Source organism: Phocoena phocoena, chromosome 2 (assembly GCF_963924675.1).
Source record: "Phocoena phocoena chromosome 2, mPhoPho1.1, whole genome shotgun sequence".
Classification (NCBI taxonomy): Eukaryota; Metazoa; Chordata; class Mammalia; order Artiodactyla; family Phocoenidae; genus Phocoena; species Phocoena phocoena.
In genome coordinates this window covers 86,739,910-86,756,813 of record NC_089220.1, presented here as the reverse complement: position 1 = coordinate 86,756,813, position 16,904 = coordinate 86,739,910, and the positions used below count along the sequence as shown (strand labels likewise).

The 16,904-nt window shown below is 42.6% G+C and overlaps 2 protein-coding genes across 7 annotated transcripts in view; one reads left to right on the top strand and one right to left on the bottom strand.

Annotated features, from left to right (window-relative positions):
- Positions 1-5,095, top strand: part of FRMD5 (FERM domain containing 5) — a 343,195-nt gene extending 338,100 nt beyond the window's left edge. For 2 of the 5 annotated variants that reach the window (XM_065871165.1, XM_065871166.1), the window contains 2 exons: positions 3,811-4,154; positions 4,334-4,381. In XM_065871165.1, the coding sequence (XP_065727237.1) occupies positions 3,811-4,154; positions 4,334-4,381 (392 nt within the window). Of the gene's footprint in view, positions 1-3,810; positions 4,977-5,029 lie in introns of those variants that run through there. The other 3 variants (XM_065871164.1, XM_065871162.1, XM_065871163.1) reach the window with 3 other exon arrangements.
- A 5,809-nt stretch (positions 5,096-10,904) lies between these two features.
- WDR76 (WD repeat domain 76) overlaps positions 10,905-16,904 on the bottom strand; it is a 70,624-nt gene continuing 64,624 nt past the window's right edge. For both annotated transcript variants that reach the window (XM_065872185.1, XM_065872186.1), the window contains exon 13: positions 10,905-12,226. In XM_065872185.1, the coding sequence (XP_065728257.1) occupies positions 11,971-12,226 (256 nt within the window). In that variant the 3' untranslated portion in view covers positions 10,905-11,970. The remainder of the gene's footprint in view (positions 12,227-16,904) is intronic.

Genomic DNA, 16,904 nt, shown 5'->3' with positions numbered 1-16,904 from the left:
TTTTAGCAGTTGAGCAGCTCTATCAGTGCAGGGATCATCAAGCCTGGGGAAATAAAGAATGGATTATTTCAGGAGGTGAGAGTTCAGCTGCAGTTTTGCCTTTAAAGCACCTAACACGGCTGACCCTCACTGTTCACCCCAACCAGGCAGGGAAGGGTGAGAGGGACTCAATGGGGACCTCAGAGGAAGGACACAAACCATCAAAACGCCCAGGAAGTTATGGACATTTGAAATTGGTTCATGCTCCATCAGGGATTGTCTTTCCTATAGTCCATATGGCACACAAATTAATATCACAGAAACCATTTGCCTTTTCCAGGGGAAAGCTTTGTTTGCTATCTCCAAAAACAGTGGGGAAAATTGCAAAAGACATTAACGTAACGTTACAGTTTGAATGAAACCATGTAATCTCAATGAACTGAGACCCTTAAAAAGAAGACTGCGTTGGTTGGCCCTGCCCTCTGCTCTAGGAGATGCCAAGATAACACATGTTATTAGCACAGGCCTGACCCAGAGAGGACATTCAGGTATGTCAGTTCCTTTCACCCATTGTGCCCCATGGGGCAGCCAGATAAATAGCGTAGATCCCAGTGGAGGAGGGGACGCAGCCCATTTCCAGCCCCAGAGCCACCGCCTTACACTTCAGAGCCACCCAACCCAAAGCCATTTTCTTTGTAGCTTCACGTCCTGGATTTTCTGGTACAGTCCCGATTTCCCCTACTCTCTGGGATTATTCCCTGCCCTCTCTGTTCCTCACCCTCTGAGAGGTCTGGGGCCCTTATACGGGCCTCAGGGAAACAGCTACTGGCTGGGAAACCATTACCTTTTATAGCTCTAAGTCCTTCTGACTGAATCCAGTCCCCTGATAACGCTGGCCTCTCAGAGCTGCTCTTTCCCTGCAGCTCAGTCTGCTCTGAGACTCTCAGAGCCAACCTTTTCTCTCCAGCATGGGAGGCACTGCGAAAGGGCTGCCATGGCGTGAGATCAGTTGGTTTCCCATCCTTTCCCTCTGTACCTTCCCCGCCTGGCTGGTTCCCATGAAGAGATCAGCTGATTTCCACTGAAAAAGTACCTGCCTTCCTGGGCCACTATGGGGAAGAGTCTGATTAAGATTCACACCAGAGTCCGAGTTCAGCTCCGGTTGACTAATCACTGCCTTCGGCCCCTGAGTGTGCGCATCCTGAGGATGGGGCCCCGGCTCCAGGGTAGGCTCCTGACCACTGTGCCCCCTGGCCCACTGGGAGCCACCTCTGGGCAAGGCGATCAGCTGGAGCACCTCCAAGGTAAAAAGACACCCTCTGTTTTGCTGTGCCACTCACCCAGATCCCACCCACGGCACCCACCCCATCCATCCCAGAATAACAGGTTTGAGGCGAGTGGTGGTTTCTAGTGAAACCTGAAATTCTGTACAGGACTAACCTAGCATAGGAATAACCTTAACTTTATAGGTGAGGTCTGTTGGGGGAACAGAAGACTAACATTTACTGAGTAATTTTGTTTGTCAGGCTCTCTACTTAGAAATACATATGTAGCCATTATCTTGTTTACTGAGAGCACCAACAACTCACTATAATGTGGCTTCTGGTGTCCCTCTGATTAGCTCTTTCTGATGTCACAGCCTTTGCCCCTCACCTTCCCCAGCAGGCTTAGGGCTGAATTGTAGGCCAGGCTATGATTGCACTAAGTGGCTTCCGGCAGCTATGCTGGTCATACATTGGAAGATCTGGTAGTCAGAGCTGTCCTTGTGAGGGGACAGCCCTTGAAAGGGTGTGAGGTGCCCTGTGCAACAGGGCTGAGGTTCCAGAGAACAGGGAGCCAGAAGAGTACTTGGGAAAGGAGCTGAGCCAGCAACATGTAAGATCAGAGCCTGGAAAGGTTTGTTTTATCCGAAACCCATTTCACACTCCCAGGTACGTGTTTCTCATGCTACACACACGCAAATGAGGGAAGAAGGGAGGAACACTGGGGAAAACAGAGAACAGAGGAACATCAAAGGCTCTGGAACAAGGGACAGGCTCTTAATTTCACCTTATTTCACAACAGTTTCTTGGGCAATTGGGACCTAAGTCTAAGGCAGGTGCAGGCTGTTGACTTAATTCATCCTGGCCTGTTGTTCCACTCCCCGGAATCCAACTGCATGATCATTAGCACCATGGAATAGAAAGAGGCTTGGATTCTAACCTTGTCTTTGCCAGTAACAACCAACCACGTGACTGTAACCTCTTGCCCTCACCACTTCATGAAGTTGTTTAAAGATAAAATGGAAGTGCTTTAAAAAGTTTTAAACATTATACAAATTTAAGTATCTTATAGCATAGGGACAAAGGAAATACAGCCAGGACCGTGCAGCTTCTGAAAGCAGGAGCTGAGAGCTGCTGCTAATATACTAATGGTGAGGTGGTGGGGAGCAGAGGCAGATAGCAGGGGGCTGCCATCTCCCCTACCCATGCCAGCCACTCGTTCGTAACCCAGGGTTCGTTCCTATGGAGAATCTTTTACTGTGTGTATGCCGAGACGGGCTACAGCAGGCTGGGCAGGCAGGCGGCCTGGCTGCAACTGGCTACCTACCAAGGAAGCCAAGGAAGACGAGATACACTATTTCTGAAATGTTACTGGCACCTTTTAAAAGAGACCTTGGGGCTTCTGAAGCCAGCCCAGAACCAGAAAACTCTGTAATTGGCCCTGGTTAGGTCTTACCTTTACTAGCTGGGTGTCCAGCTGTCTGGGGCAGTCAGGGTCGATTTCAGAACAACAGAAGGGGACGAGCTTCTCTTGATGTGGACCACAAAAGCAGGGAGAGCCACTCTGGGACCACCAACATGGCCAGGAGTAGAAAATACAGACACTGAACTTGAAAACAAGAAGCCATTTCCTTGGGAGCACTATGACATGGGCCACACTTGGTGACTCAGCTCTGACATCCTCTGGCCTGGGTGGCTGCTGTTTGGTTGAGGGGGGTAACCAGCTCCTGTTCTTCCCTACTAGAACTTTGAGCCCTGGAAAGAAAGAAATGTTCCATCTAAGAAAGTAAAGAGATAATGAGTAGTTTTAGGGGTAGAAGACCCTTCCTCCTAACTAATGTAAGAGAATTTCCCACTGATGCAACAAGATCGTCTCAGAGACCACTCTGTACTCTGGAGTAGCTAAAGCAAGGGGAGCTGTCAGCCTGTTCTGGACCCGGCTCAGTCTAAGGTGAAAAGAGAGGGAGAGCACTTAGGAAGAGATCAGGTTTTTACCTCCCACAAAGTCAGGACAGCTAGAGCTGGGTGGCTGAGGAGACTGATAGCAACTGCAGAAATCCAAAAGATGAGCTCATGAGCTCAAGGAGCTGTGTGCCGTGTTGTTAGGAGGACACTCGGCTCCAGAATCTGTATTTGATGAGGCCCAGCTGGGCAAAACACAGTCTCCTCCACATTCCTGCCTCTCAAGGCCCTCGGCTCCCTGAACCATGACCCCAGCTCTGGTTGGGTCAGGGATAGTCTGCGATTCTCTTTCAAATTGGGCTAAAGCCAGGCCCAAGACACCAAAGGCAAGAAAGGCAGAATCTTTAACCAATATGGCCAAAACTATAAGCAAAAAGAAAGAAACTTGCAACCAATGCCACTCTGGTTCCTGCTGCTTCTCTTGTCCTATTCTTGATACATCAAAACAGAGTGCAGTGGCCATTGCTACTGGTCACGTGGGGCGTGCAAAGGGGCTTCTCCTAAGATTTTAGTGACCTGATAAAGCAGGATAGGTGCTGCCTCCGCCTGACAGCGAAGTGGGTGCCGGCACACAGAAGGCCTGCTCATTTTCCTTTTGCCTTTCCAGGCCTCGAGTCCCTACGGGACAGTGCCCACTCCACCCCGGTACGTACCTCCTCCCACGGGGACACTTTCCTGCCTCACGTGAGAAGCAGCCGGGCAGACAGCAATGAGCGAGTCGCCGTGATCGCGGATGAGGCCTACAGCCCTGCAGACAGCGTGCTGCCCACCCCTGTGGCCGAGCACAGCCTGGAGCTGATGCTGCTTTCCCGGCAGATCAATGGGGCCACCTGCAGCATTGAGGAGGAGAAGGAGTGTGAGGCCAGCACCCCAACTGCTGCAGAGATGGAGGCCCTTGGGGGAGAGCTGAGGGCCCTGTGTCAGGGGCACGGCAGGCCAGAGGAGGAACAGGTGAATAAGTTTGTTTTAAGTGTCCTCCGTTTGCTCCTTGTGACCATGGGACTCCTCTTTGTTTTGCTCCTCCTCCTGATCATCCTTACTGAGTCCGACCTTGACATTGCCTTTTTCCGCGATATCCGCCAGACCCCCGAGTTTGAACAATTCCACTATCAATACTTTTGTCCCCTCAGGCGATGGTTTGCCTGCAAAATCCGCTCAGTGGTGAGCCTGCTCACTGACACCTGAGAAGGCATGAATCCTCCCAATAACTAGCCAGGTGGACCAAGGAGCCCGGCTACCCATTCCCAGCAATGGGACCCATCGCGGAACCATCGGCACATGTACCAAGTCCTCCTCTCATGACTCAAAGTCCACAGCCTAGGAGGGTCGTTTCCCAGAAGAAGAAAGGGATAGGCTCATGCCTTGTCTAAACTAACTGGGAAAACTCATTTCCTTCAGAGGTTCTTTCAAGAAAGGCTCGGCAACTCTGTTTCTCATCCTCCCAATTTGCAGGATAAAATTTTTGGTTTTGAATTTTGATTTTTCATAGATGTGTATTATTTTGAAAATATCAAAAATAATTTATTTTATTATTACTGATTCTCGCAGTAGTGTCACCTAGTAGATGGGACACTAGTTGGAGACTAGAGAGCTGTTGTCTTCTGTATTCTGCAGGAGCTTTCCTACTCAGTTCCAGTAGACTCATCACTGCAGCCTCAGCGGGGCAGGCCAGGGGTCTGGACAATGGGGACTGTCTAGGTTTTCTTCCCAGACAGAGCTTTTAAAAAAAAAGTAAACATCGTGTAGAATGATTAAATGGAAAGTTGCTTCTTATGACGGTCTGAGTTGGATTTTCTTTTCCTTTTATTTCTTTCAAATCTGAGCAGAGTGGGCATCTGAAGGGACCACCACTACAGCAGCAGGGGTGGGGTAAGTCTGTCCCCTTAGACTAGATCCTAGTGGGCATCACCATGAGTTTTGTATAATGAACTTAGACTTCTGTGAGGGTTTTTTTCTGAAGACCCTCAAGACTTTTACAGTGCTCCAGAAGCATTAGGTGAATTTGGTGGTGCCAGGGATAGAACTGTCAGAAATGCAGGACTAAGTGTAGTTAACAGAAACCAGAGCTAAGGTACCTGAGAGACCATTGAGGTCACAGAGCAGTACTTATTTTGTACAACACCATCCCCCCCAAAAAAGACTATTTCAATTTATATTTTAACAAACAAAATGTATTTTCTTATCAATTCGTATTTTGTTTTTACTTTATGGATTAAGAAAAATAGAGCCTGACGAACTTAAACGACACAAGGAAGAAACTGATCCTGAGAATAAAAAGCTTCAGAAAATAGAATTCCAAGATCAACAAACAGCCTGGGAAGGGACCAGGAAAAGAATCTCTTTAAATAGGAGTTCTAAGAGATGCCTACAAAAGGTGAATGTGGCAGAGACCAAGATTTAGATGTAGAAATACTGCCCCCTAGCGTCATCCTCTGCACTGGGAAAATGAAAGTTGTAGGAAAGCACTTACCATCCTTGCCGAGGCTCCATGCAGAAGAGCAGCATGTGGAGGGTGAGTGTGGGGTCCGAGGCCCGAGCTCTGCAACTCTTACAACCACTCACACACAAGATCTTGTTTTCATCTCAGGGAGAGATTTCTAAGTCATCTGGGGCCTGAGGACTTACGTAAGGACAGTCAGTGGACATATTCCTGGGACCCACATAACAGTGGAGCAGCTGCTGACACCCTGTGAGGCTGGGGAGCCTCAAATGCAGGACAGAATGAGTCACATGTAGATCTGCTTTCCCCTAGTTTGTCCTCTGAGACAGCAGAACCATGTCCATATATAGAATCTAATAGCCATGGATAAACGGAGTTTTTCCTTTTTTAAGGTTGGGGGTGGTGCTGTGTTTCAAAATTTTAATTGCCCTTTTATCTAGACCAGGGGTCGGCAAACTTCTTCTGTAAAGTGCCAGATAGTAAATACTTTTTTTATTTATTTTGGTTTTGTGGGCCATACTCTTCGGCAACTACTCAACTCCGCCATCTTATCACAAAACAGCCATAGGTAATACATAAACAAAGGAGCAAAGCTGTGTTCCAATAACATTGTTATTTATAAAAACAGACAGTGAGCTGAATTGAGCCCACAGGCCATAATTTGCCAACCCCGATCTAGACAGTAAAACTGCTCCTTACCAGTGTGTAAGCAGAAAGAGGGTCAGCTCTGCTCCAATTCCTGACATGTGTTAAAGATCCGGGATCATTTCCCAGTAGAGGCACTGGGGTTGCTTGTTTAAAGGGTGCTCGAACAACCAACCAGCAAAGAGATGTCTGATGCCAAGATGAGCAAGATCAACCGCTGGAATGCTCAAACGCAGCCAGAATCTAAGCATGGAAGAGGGCCTGTCTGATCATTTCCATACCAGCAACAATTTGGGCAGAATTACAAACATCTATTTTAAAAGTGACAAGACAAAATATGAGGGAGAGCCTAGTAAAGATTAGGGATCGCTTAGAACCAACTAGCCACTGCCACTTGTCATCTACACAGGAAAGGCTATATTAGCACAGGATTGGAGTAAAAAGTAGACTCAGAGAAGAAAAGGCTGTCAGGAAATAGGGGGCTGGTTTTAACCTGGATATCTACTGTCTTATGCAACATAGCAGATTACCTTTTAGTGTAGTGTTCCTACCTCAGTCTGTAGAATATGGTGTTTCTATGCAGTGAGTGATAGCCTCGACTCTCACCTTTCATATTCACATTAAAGAAAGATGCAGTATTCCATATCCTGGTACGTACTTGTGTCTAGAGTTCTAACAGTACAATAGTCCATGCCACTTCCTACAGCTGGATTTTGCTCTCTGAACAGAAACTTTTGGGTTATTTTTTTCCAGGGCTTATCCCACAAAATACAGATAGAAAGTTTCCTTCAATTTGCTTTTCAAATAGTGCTTGAATAACAAACTTCCTTTGTTGGTGACTAGTCTTTTTTGCTATCTCCCCATCATTAAAAATTGTTCAAGTTTTTAATCTGATTTTACTGTGTTCCACTATGTCTCCTATTTTCTCTCAAAATTAGTTTTGATCTCATTGTAGAAAAAGCAGTGGTTTCCACAGCTTCATCTATCAGAGGAAATAAAACTCTTACTAAAGAATAGTGTACTGCATCTTTAAGCAGAAGGTAAACTACCTGCAAATGTGAATTTCTTAGTTTCATTAAAAATATATATAGTTGTTAACCTTTTGTGTGCCAAAAATTCTAAGTTACATTTTCCTTCAAAGCAATGTACTTTTTTCTACATATGCAGTATGTAGTTAGCGTAAAATCATTGGTGCCATGAAAATTATTTTTAAACGTAAATAAATATTTAAATATCATAGAAGAGTGGACTCTTTTTTTTTTTTTTTTAACTTACAGCCTATCTCACTTTCTCCTCCTTAAAATTAACAACACATAGATAAAAGGATACCAGTGGGATTTACACAGCTGACTGCTGTCTGCGACTGGAATTATTTAAAATAATCATTTTGTTTATAGCCATCTATTATCCTTGTTCTTCCCCCCAAAATAAATACTATTAAGAACTTAGAAGCTGTAAGTGTGGAATAATTTTGGAGATGAATTGGACCACATTTTTCTTATGAGGAAAACCAAGAAATGATTTTCCCAAGGTTACACACAGTCTCAGAGCCCAAAGGAGAATCTAGATGGTCCAGCTTCTGCACCAGTGTTTGTAAGCCTGGAGTAAGAGAGAGAACAGCAAACACTTCCTATGAAGGGAACAGAATGATATCACCACTACAATTACAAACCTCATATTTACAACTTAACAACATACATTCCTTTAACACTATCTCTTCTGATTCTGTAACCATCACTCTGTAGCTATGGACTGGTAATGGCCTTCTGAATTCCATGAGGATAAAAGGTGAGACTAGGGTCCACTGTACTAGCTTATTATCTAATCTTCCTATTTTCAGTTCTACCTGCCTTCCAACCTTCCATTCTGCCACTAGATCATTTTCCTAAAGCACTGATCAGGTTATGTCACTTACTTCCAAATTTTAAGAGGTTCCTATTACCTTTAAAATGATATCCAGGGACCTCCCTGGTGGCACAGTGGTTAAGAATCCACCTGCCAATGCAGGGGACACGGGTTCAAGCCCTGGTCCGGGAAGATCCCACATGCCGCGGAGCAACTAAGCCCGTGCACCACAACTACTGAGCCTGAGCTCTACAGCCTGTGTGCCTAGAGCCAGTGCTCCACAACAAGAGAACCCACTGCAATGAGAAGCCTGCACATCACAACAAAGAGTAGCCCCTGCTCACTGCAACTAGAGAAAGCCCATGTGCAGCAACGAAGACCCAATGCAGCCAAAAATAAATTAATTAATAAAAAAATAAAATGATATCCAGTGCCCTGTCCCCAGGGAAGTTGTGTTTTTTTTTTAATGACAGGAGTCTCTGCTTAAAGTGATCTGAAGAGTAAAAAAGCGTGAGAACCACTGGATGCAAGTGGTTTCCCATGATCCTACAGACTTACAGCTACAGCCCTTTTTATAAAAAAAATTAATTTACTTATTTATTTATTTTTGGCTGCATTGGGGTCTTCGTTGCTGCGCACGGGCTTTCTCTAGTTGCGGCGAGCGGGGGCTACTCTTCATTGCGCTGCGCAGGCTTCTCATTGCAGTGGCTTCTCTTGTTGTGGAGCACGGGCTCTAGGTGCGCGGGCTTCAGTAGTCAGGGCACGTGGGCTCAGTAGTGGTGGTGCCCTGGCTTTAGTTGCTTCGCGGCATGTGGGAGCTTCCCTGACCAGGGCTTGAACCCGGGTCTCCAGCATTGGCAGGCGGATTCTTAACCACTGTGCCACAAGGGAAGTCCCTACAGCCCTTCTTTGGATAACTAATGACGACTCACCTATGCACACATCCTTTCAAGGCCCCTGCTTAGGGTGCCTCAACCACAACCAAGCCCCTCTACACCTGAACACACTTCTGGTTTTAGCTCATGAACAGGCTTCCTCTACACACCCCTACAACATGCTGATGGAGTGGAGTAAAACACACAAAAGATACTTTTAAAACATTTCCTCTTGCACAGCTTCCATTTTAGGAAAACATACCTTAAGATGTTTTACTCCTCCTGTGTAACTGTGCTAAATATTATCTTCCTCACAAAATTCCACCTTTTCATTTGAAAAGTCAAACATTTACAGCCACATGAACCAGAATTATGGGTCTATGCTGTCTTAAAACTAAAACTCATTACTGGCCATCAACTCTGTACTAACAAGGAAAAACAAAAGTACTAAATCAGAAGGGACAGCCTAACAAACGAGACGCCTACGTTTTTGGAATCTGAAGACAGAGTGCATATACTTCTTCCTCTCAAGTTTGATACAGAAGGCACATGTTTCTGCCCTCCTCCTCTTCTCATGTACTGTACACTGGCTGAAAGTATTTAAACCTTTGTATCCACAGCCCTAAAGCTCTCTGCTTTCCTGGAGAACTACCTTTGCAAAGTCTTCTCTGTGGAAAGGTTAACTCAAAGGACAGAATACTAAAATGGGTCTTAAGCAATTCAGATTCTATCAGTTCCTAATCATTTGTGGTCTCTCTTAGTCTGACCAACTCTCCATCCACCCCAAATGAGATCATCTCCTTCCTCCTTAACATCACATTAAAAAAGGTCAGGCATCTCAAAGAAAATAACCACAGAAGAATTCAGAGCTTACATGCTTATGAGATGTTATAAAGGCCAGCTAACAAAAAAGGTTTATCTGGAAGGGAGAGAGCAATCATAATACACACATAATTACAGAAGCCACACAGCTTTAAGCGAGTCTCTGGGAGAAGTGCCTTTCACAACAGAATACAGTTTAAGGATGTCCTAAGGGAGGCAACTGTCCTTTACGTGCTTTCTAGATTTAAACAATTGCTCCTTTATAGAGCTTATCACCAAGAAACAAGTCCCCCACTCACCCTCCTTCTCTCCTTCCTGCACCGCCTCAAGAAGACAGAACTCTGTTAAGTAGAATGGGATATAAATAGCACAGCTGATGAAGCTACAATGGCAAAAGAAACCAGAAAGGTGAGAAACATCAAGAATTTGCTAACATTTAGTGCAGAAGCCAGGCAATTAGCACCAAGTATACCACCAAGTATTCAAAGCTTAAGTGATAGTACTAATTTGATTGAGAGTAGTTTTCAACATCTTAAAAGAACAACTCCCACAGAACTAGCTACTCTAGAACCTGTAAAATTAAGTGGCGTGGAAAAGGGAAAGGGAGCCTAAAGGTTTCATTTACTATTTCCAGGACAGTTTAAATATACCTCAACCTCACATAACCTTACTTTTTGCATTTCATAAATTAATATTTCCACCTTGCTTATCAATTCCTGTATTCATATCACCAAGAAAATAGAGAAATCCTATTCCTTCTAAACTCCCACAATGTATTAATAAACTAAGCCTCAAAACTTATTTAGACTTTATTTAGAAGGAAATTATTTAAGAAAAAAATGTTCTTCAAGGAAATGAAACACGTCACTTTATTTCTGTGATATACAAATATGAAAAGTTAATATTTCCTCTTAGAAATCAAACATATTGCTGAAGCTATTTACAACAGGCTTTCAGTAGTAGTTTGGCAATGAAGAACAATGGAAAAAGTTGGATAGGTAAGGTCACACAGTAATATTAGTCACTGATTTAGCAATATCCAACAACAGACACATTCAAATTGCCATAGCTTCTGAAAAAAAAATTTCATGAAGAAATTCCAAAAATGGTATTTCATAACACTTCCCCAGGTTATTGAATCTCCTCTGGAGAGTTTAAAGACAGGGACAGATAAGGCTGTCTATGACTTTCTAAGTCAGGAGCTTTTACTTCTTTAACCATGACCCACAGTACCACAGTAATAAAGAAATACATTTTACATCAGAATATACGTATGCATGTATACCTACAAATATGTATGCATAGGGAACTAAGTTTCACAAAAGAATACTTACTCTAAGTTTGCTATTCTTTACTATTTCTCTCCTTTTCATTTTTGTAGACACTGTTCATGGCCACTTAACTGATTTCATGTGAACAGCTACAAACCACAGTCTGGGAAACACTGGTCTGAAGGTAATCTCATACTGGATTACAACAATCAGGTAGATCCAAACCCTGTGCCTACAAGCCCTGGGATTCCTTGGCTGTGTCTCAGGAGCCATGTAGAGGAGCGGGAGGGAAAGGGTCAACACACACAGACACAGGCCCTGCCCAAGTGAACCAAAGCTTCTCAGCAATTTCTTGGGATTTCATGTAAGATTTAATTTAGAGGCAAGGGGGAAAAAAGGTGCTCAGTTTAAAAACTCAAAAGTTTCAAAGTCACTGAGTTAGATGACCTTTCAGGACCCCTTCCAGTGTATGAGTCTAGAAATAAATATTTACTGCAAACTATAAAAAAAAACCCCACAAATCTATATATCACTATAGAATCAAAACCACAAAAACAACCAAAATACTGATCACCCAAAGCTTTATAATTTATGTTAGAATTTCTCAACATTCTGCCTGATTAAAAGTGCTGAAGGCATCACAGTCTCCCCTTTTAATTCCCTTGCCATCCTATAGAAACAACCTCCAAGCCTTCTCTTACTAAAAGTACCTTCTGCTCACAGTTCTTATTAACAAAGCAATTTTATATTTGCTAAAAATAGAACATATTACCAAGTAAACAGACTAAGCCACGTGAATTACTGGGCTCCTTAGACACTGATTAATTTGAACAAATCAGTGTTGTCAAACCAAAAACTCCGCAACTTTCTTAATTCATAAAAACATGTATCCTCCCACTGGAGTTACCTCCAGCCAAAATATACCGAGTTGGGTGCATAGCGTTGATGGAACACACAGAGGAAAGGCATTCTCCACCAAGAAAAGAGTGCACCCACTTTCCTCTCTCATGGAAGATTTCCACTCGCCGTGGATGGGCCATACTGCCGACTATGATACAGTCTTCTTGTTTAGGGTCCCACACAGCTTGGAACCTGGTCAGCCATCTCCCAGTAATGGTGTTGTGCCTAGTGAAAAAAAACGATTTTTTTAAAGGACAGTAGTGTTAAATAACTCCAGGTAGCATGGGCAGAGGGTTAAGATGGCATTGCTCCTAAATGCTGATATTCTCTGCCAAGTTTCTTTTCATTAAGTTACTGCATCACCAACAACCTAATCTCATCCTTCATGCAAGACTGAAACTCAGGACAGAGATGATGTATTCTGCATTTTTGAATCTCCAGTGCTGGATATAGTGGTTTGTGCTCAGTGGATGGTCACTAAATGTCTATTGAAATGGCACCTTTTTGTTCACTATTTACTAGCTCAGTGGACTCCCCTCCTTTTTTCTAGCACATGCAAACAGAAGAAGACCTAGAACAAAGAAATATATAATCTAGGTTTTTGCTGTTTTAACAGGATCTGCTATTTCCCATATTTGTATTCCCCTAATAACCAAACCCTGAAATCATTTTATGTTCCATACAACCTTAAAGTTAAAAATACATCTGGAGCTCAAAGAAGAAATCACAAGGGAAATTAGAAGATATCTGCAGACAAATAAAAATGAAAACACAACCTACCAAAATCTATGGGATGCTGTGAAAGCAATAGTAAGAGGGAAATTTACAGCAGTAAACATTAGAAAAGAAGGAAGATCTAAAAATCAACAATCTAACTACCCCTCAAGGAACTAGAAAAAGAAGAACAAACAAAACCAAAAGACAGCAGAAGGAAGGAAATAATAAAGATTAGAGCAGAGATAAATGAATTAAAGAATAGAAAAACAACAGAAAAAAAATAAACTAGGAGTTAGTTTTTTGAAAAGATCAACAAAATTGACAAGCCCTTAGCTAGATTAAGAAAAAAAAGAGAGGAAATGCAAATCACTAAAATAAGAAATGAAAATGGGACATTATAACTGATGTCACAGAAATTAAAAAGATTATAATACTATAGACAATTATACACCAATGAACTGGACAATCCAGAAAAAAATGAATGAATTCCCAGACAAATGACTTCCCTGGTGGTCCGGTGGTAAAGAATCTGCCTTGCAACGCAGGGGACACAGGTTCGATCCCTGGTGGGGGAACTAAGATCCCACATGCTGAGGGGCAACTAAGCCCATGCACAACTACAGAGCCCACACACTCTGGAGTCTGCACGCCACAACTAGAGAAAAGAAACCCCACATGCCGCAACTAGAGAGAAGCCTGCATGCCACAACTAGAGAGAAGCCCGCACACCTCAACGAAAGATCCTACATGCCTCAATGAAGATCCCACATGCTGCAACTAAGACCCAACACAGCCAAAAAATAATTATTCTTTTTAAATTCCCAGACACATACAATTTACCAAGACTGAACCATGAAGAAATAGAAAATCTAAATAGAACTATAACTAGTAAGGGGATTAAAATAATAACCAAAAACTTCCCAACAAAAAAATCCCAGGACACGGGCTTCCCTGGTGGCGCAGTGGTTGAGAATCTGCCTGCCGATGCAGGAGACACAGGTTCTTAACCCAGTCCTGGAAGATCCCACATGCCATGGAGCGACTAGGCCCGTGAGCCATGGCCGCTGGGCCTGCACGTCTGGAGCCTGTGCTCCACAACAGGAGAGTCCACAACAGTGAAAGGCCCACGTACCGCAAAAAAAAAAAAATAAATAAAAATCCAAGGACCAGATGGCTTCACTGGAGATTTCTACCTAACATTTAAAGAAGAATTAACACCAGTGCTCCTCAAACTCTTCCAAAAAATTGAAGAGGAAGGAACACTTCCCAATTCATTCTGTGAGGCCAACACTACCCTGATACCAAAGCCAGACAAGGAACCTACAAGAAAAAAAAAAAAAGCCTACAGACTAATATTCCTAATGAATATTGATGCAAAAATTCACAACAAAATACCAGCAAACCAAATTCAACAGCACATTAAGAGGATTATACACCATGACCAAGTTGAATCTATACCTGGGATGCAAGGATGGTTCAACATATAAAACTCAGTTAATGTAATATACCACATTAACAGAATGAAGGAAAAAAATCATAAGATCCTCTCAACCAGTACAGAAAAATCATTTGACAAAATTCAATACCCTTTCATGATAAACACTCAACAAACTAGGAAGAGACAAAAACTATCTCAACGTAATAAAGGCCATATATGAAAGGCCCACAGCTAACATAATACTCAATGATGAAAAACTGAAAGCTTTTCCTGTAAGATATGGTAAAAGGCAAGGATGCCTACTCTTGCCATGTCTATTCAACACAGTATTGTAAATTTGGTAGGACTAGAAAACTGGGTAGGACTAAAGACTCCACAAACACACAAAAAAACTATTTAAACAATTTCAGCAAATTTACAGGATACAAAAATCAACACACAAAAATCAGTTGCATTTCTACACACTAAGAATAACCAATCCAGAAAGGAAATTAAGAAAACAATCCCATTCACAATAGCATAAAAAAGAATAAAATATTTAGGAATAAATTTAACCAAAGATGTGAAAGATTTGTATACTGAAAACTACAAAACATTACTAAAACAAACCAAAGAAGACACAAATAAATGGAAAGACATTGTGGTTGTGGACTGGAAGACTTAATATTGTTAAAATGTCTATACTACCCAAAGTGATCTATAGAATTCAATCAATGCAATCCTTATGAAAATCCCAATGGCATGTTTTACAGAGATAGAAAAAAAATCCTAAAATTGATATGGAAACTCAAGGAACTACAAACAGTCAAAATAATCTTTAAAAGGAAGAACAGGACTTCCCTGGTGACGCAGTGTTTAAGAATCCACCTGCCAACGCAGGGGACACGCGTTCAAGCCCTGGTCCAGGAAGATCCCACATGCCACAGAGCAACTAAGCCCATGTGCCACAACTACTGAGCCTGTGCTCTAGAGCCCACAAGCCACAACTACTGAGCCCGCATGCCGCAACTACTGAAGCCCATGCACATAGAGCCCATGCTTCGCAACAAAGAGAAGTCACTGCAATGAGAAGCCCGCACACCACAATGAAGAGTAGCCCCTGCTCGCCGCAACTAGAGAAAAGCCCACGCACAGCAACAGAGACCCAATGCAGCCAAAAATAATTTTAAAAAAAGAACCAAGTTGGGGGCCTCATATTTCCAGATTTCAAAACATACTACAAAGCAACAGTAATCATGACAGTGTGGTACCTGTATAAAGACAGATACTACAGACCAGTAAACAGAATAGATCCCATAAATGTACATGTACATGGTCAAGTGATATTCAACAAGGGTGCCAAGACCACAAAATGGGAAAAGGACAGTTTCTTCAACAAATGGTGCTGGGAGAACTGGATATCCACATTCAAAAGAATAAAGTTGGACAATAATCTTATATTATATACAAAAATTAACTCAAAGTGGATTAAAGACCTAAACATAAGACTTGAAACTATTAATGAAACAGAGAAGAAAACATAGGGGGAAAGTTTCAGGACACTGGATTTAGCAATGATTTCTTCAATATGACACCAAAAGCACAGGCAACAAAAGCAAAAACAGACAAATCTACATCAAACTTAAAAACTCTGTGCATCAAAGGAAACAATCAACAGAGTGAAAAGGCAACCCACAAAATGGTAGAAAATATTCACGAATCATATATTTGATAAGGGGTTAATATGCAGAATATGTAAGGAATTCCTATAACTCAACAACAACAAAAACTATGCAATTCAAAAACGGGCAAAAGACTTGAATAGACAGTTCTCCAACGAAGATACACAAAAGGCCAACAAGCAAATGAAGAGATGTTTAACATCACTAATCATTAGAGAAATGCAATCAAAACCACAATGAGATATTACCTCCTTAGGATAATCACTAACAAAAGAACAGACAAGAAGTGTTGATGAATATAAAGAGAAATTAGAACCCTGGTGCACTACTGGAATGTAAAATGGTTTGGCTGCTATGGAAAAACAGTACAAAGATTCCTCAAAAAATTAAAAATAGAATTATCAGATGATCCATCAAAATCCCCCCTTCTGGGTATATATCCAAAAGAATTCAAAGCAGGATCTTAAAGAGATATCTTTACACCCATTTTGTTCACTGCATTATTCACAATAGCCAAGAGGTAGAAGCAATCAAAATGTCCATCAGCAGATGAATGGATAAAGAAAATGTGGCACATACAGACAGTGGAATATTATGCAGCCTTTAAAAGAGGAAGGGACTTCCCTGGTGGCGCAGTGGTTTAGAATCCGCCTGCCAATGCAGGGGACATGGGTTCAATCCCTGGTCCAGGAAGATCCCACATGCTGCGGAGCAACTAAGCCCATGTGCCACAACCACTGAGCCTGGGCTGTAGAGCCCTCAAGCCACAACTACTGAGCCCATGTAACACAACTACTGAAGCCCGTGCGCCTAGAACCCATGCTCTGCAACAAGAGAAGCCACTGCAATGAGAAGCCCGCACACTGCAATGAAGAGTAGCCCCAACTCGCCTCAACTAGAGAAAGCCCGTGCGCAGCAACGAAGACCCAATGCAGCCAAAAATAAATTAATTTTTTTAACATCTTTACTGGAGTATAATTGCTTTACAATGGTGTGTTAGTTTCTGCTTTATAACAAAGTGAATCAGTTAAACATATACATATGTTCCCATATCTCTTCCATCTCCCTCCCTCCCACCCTCCCTATC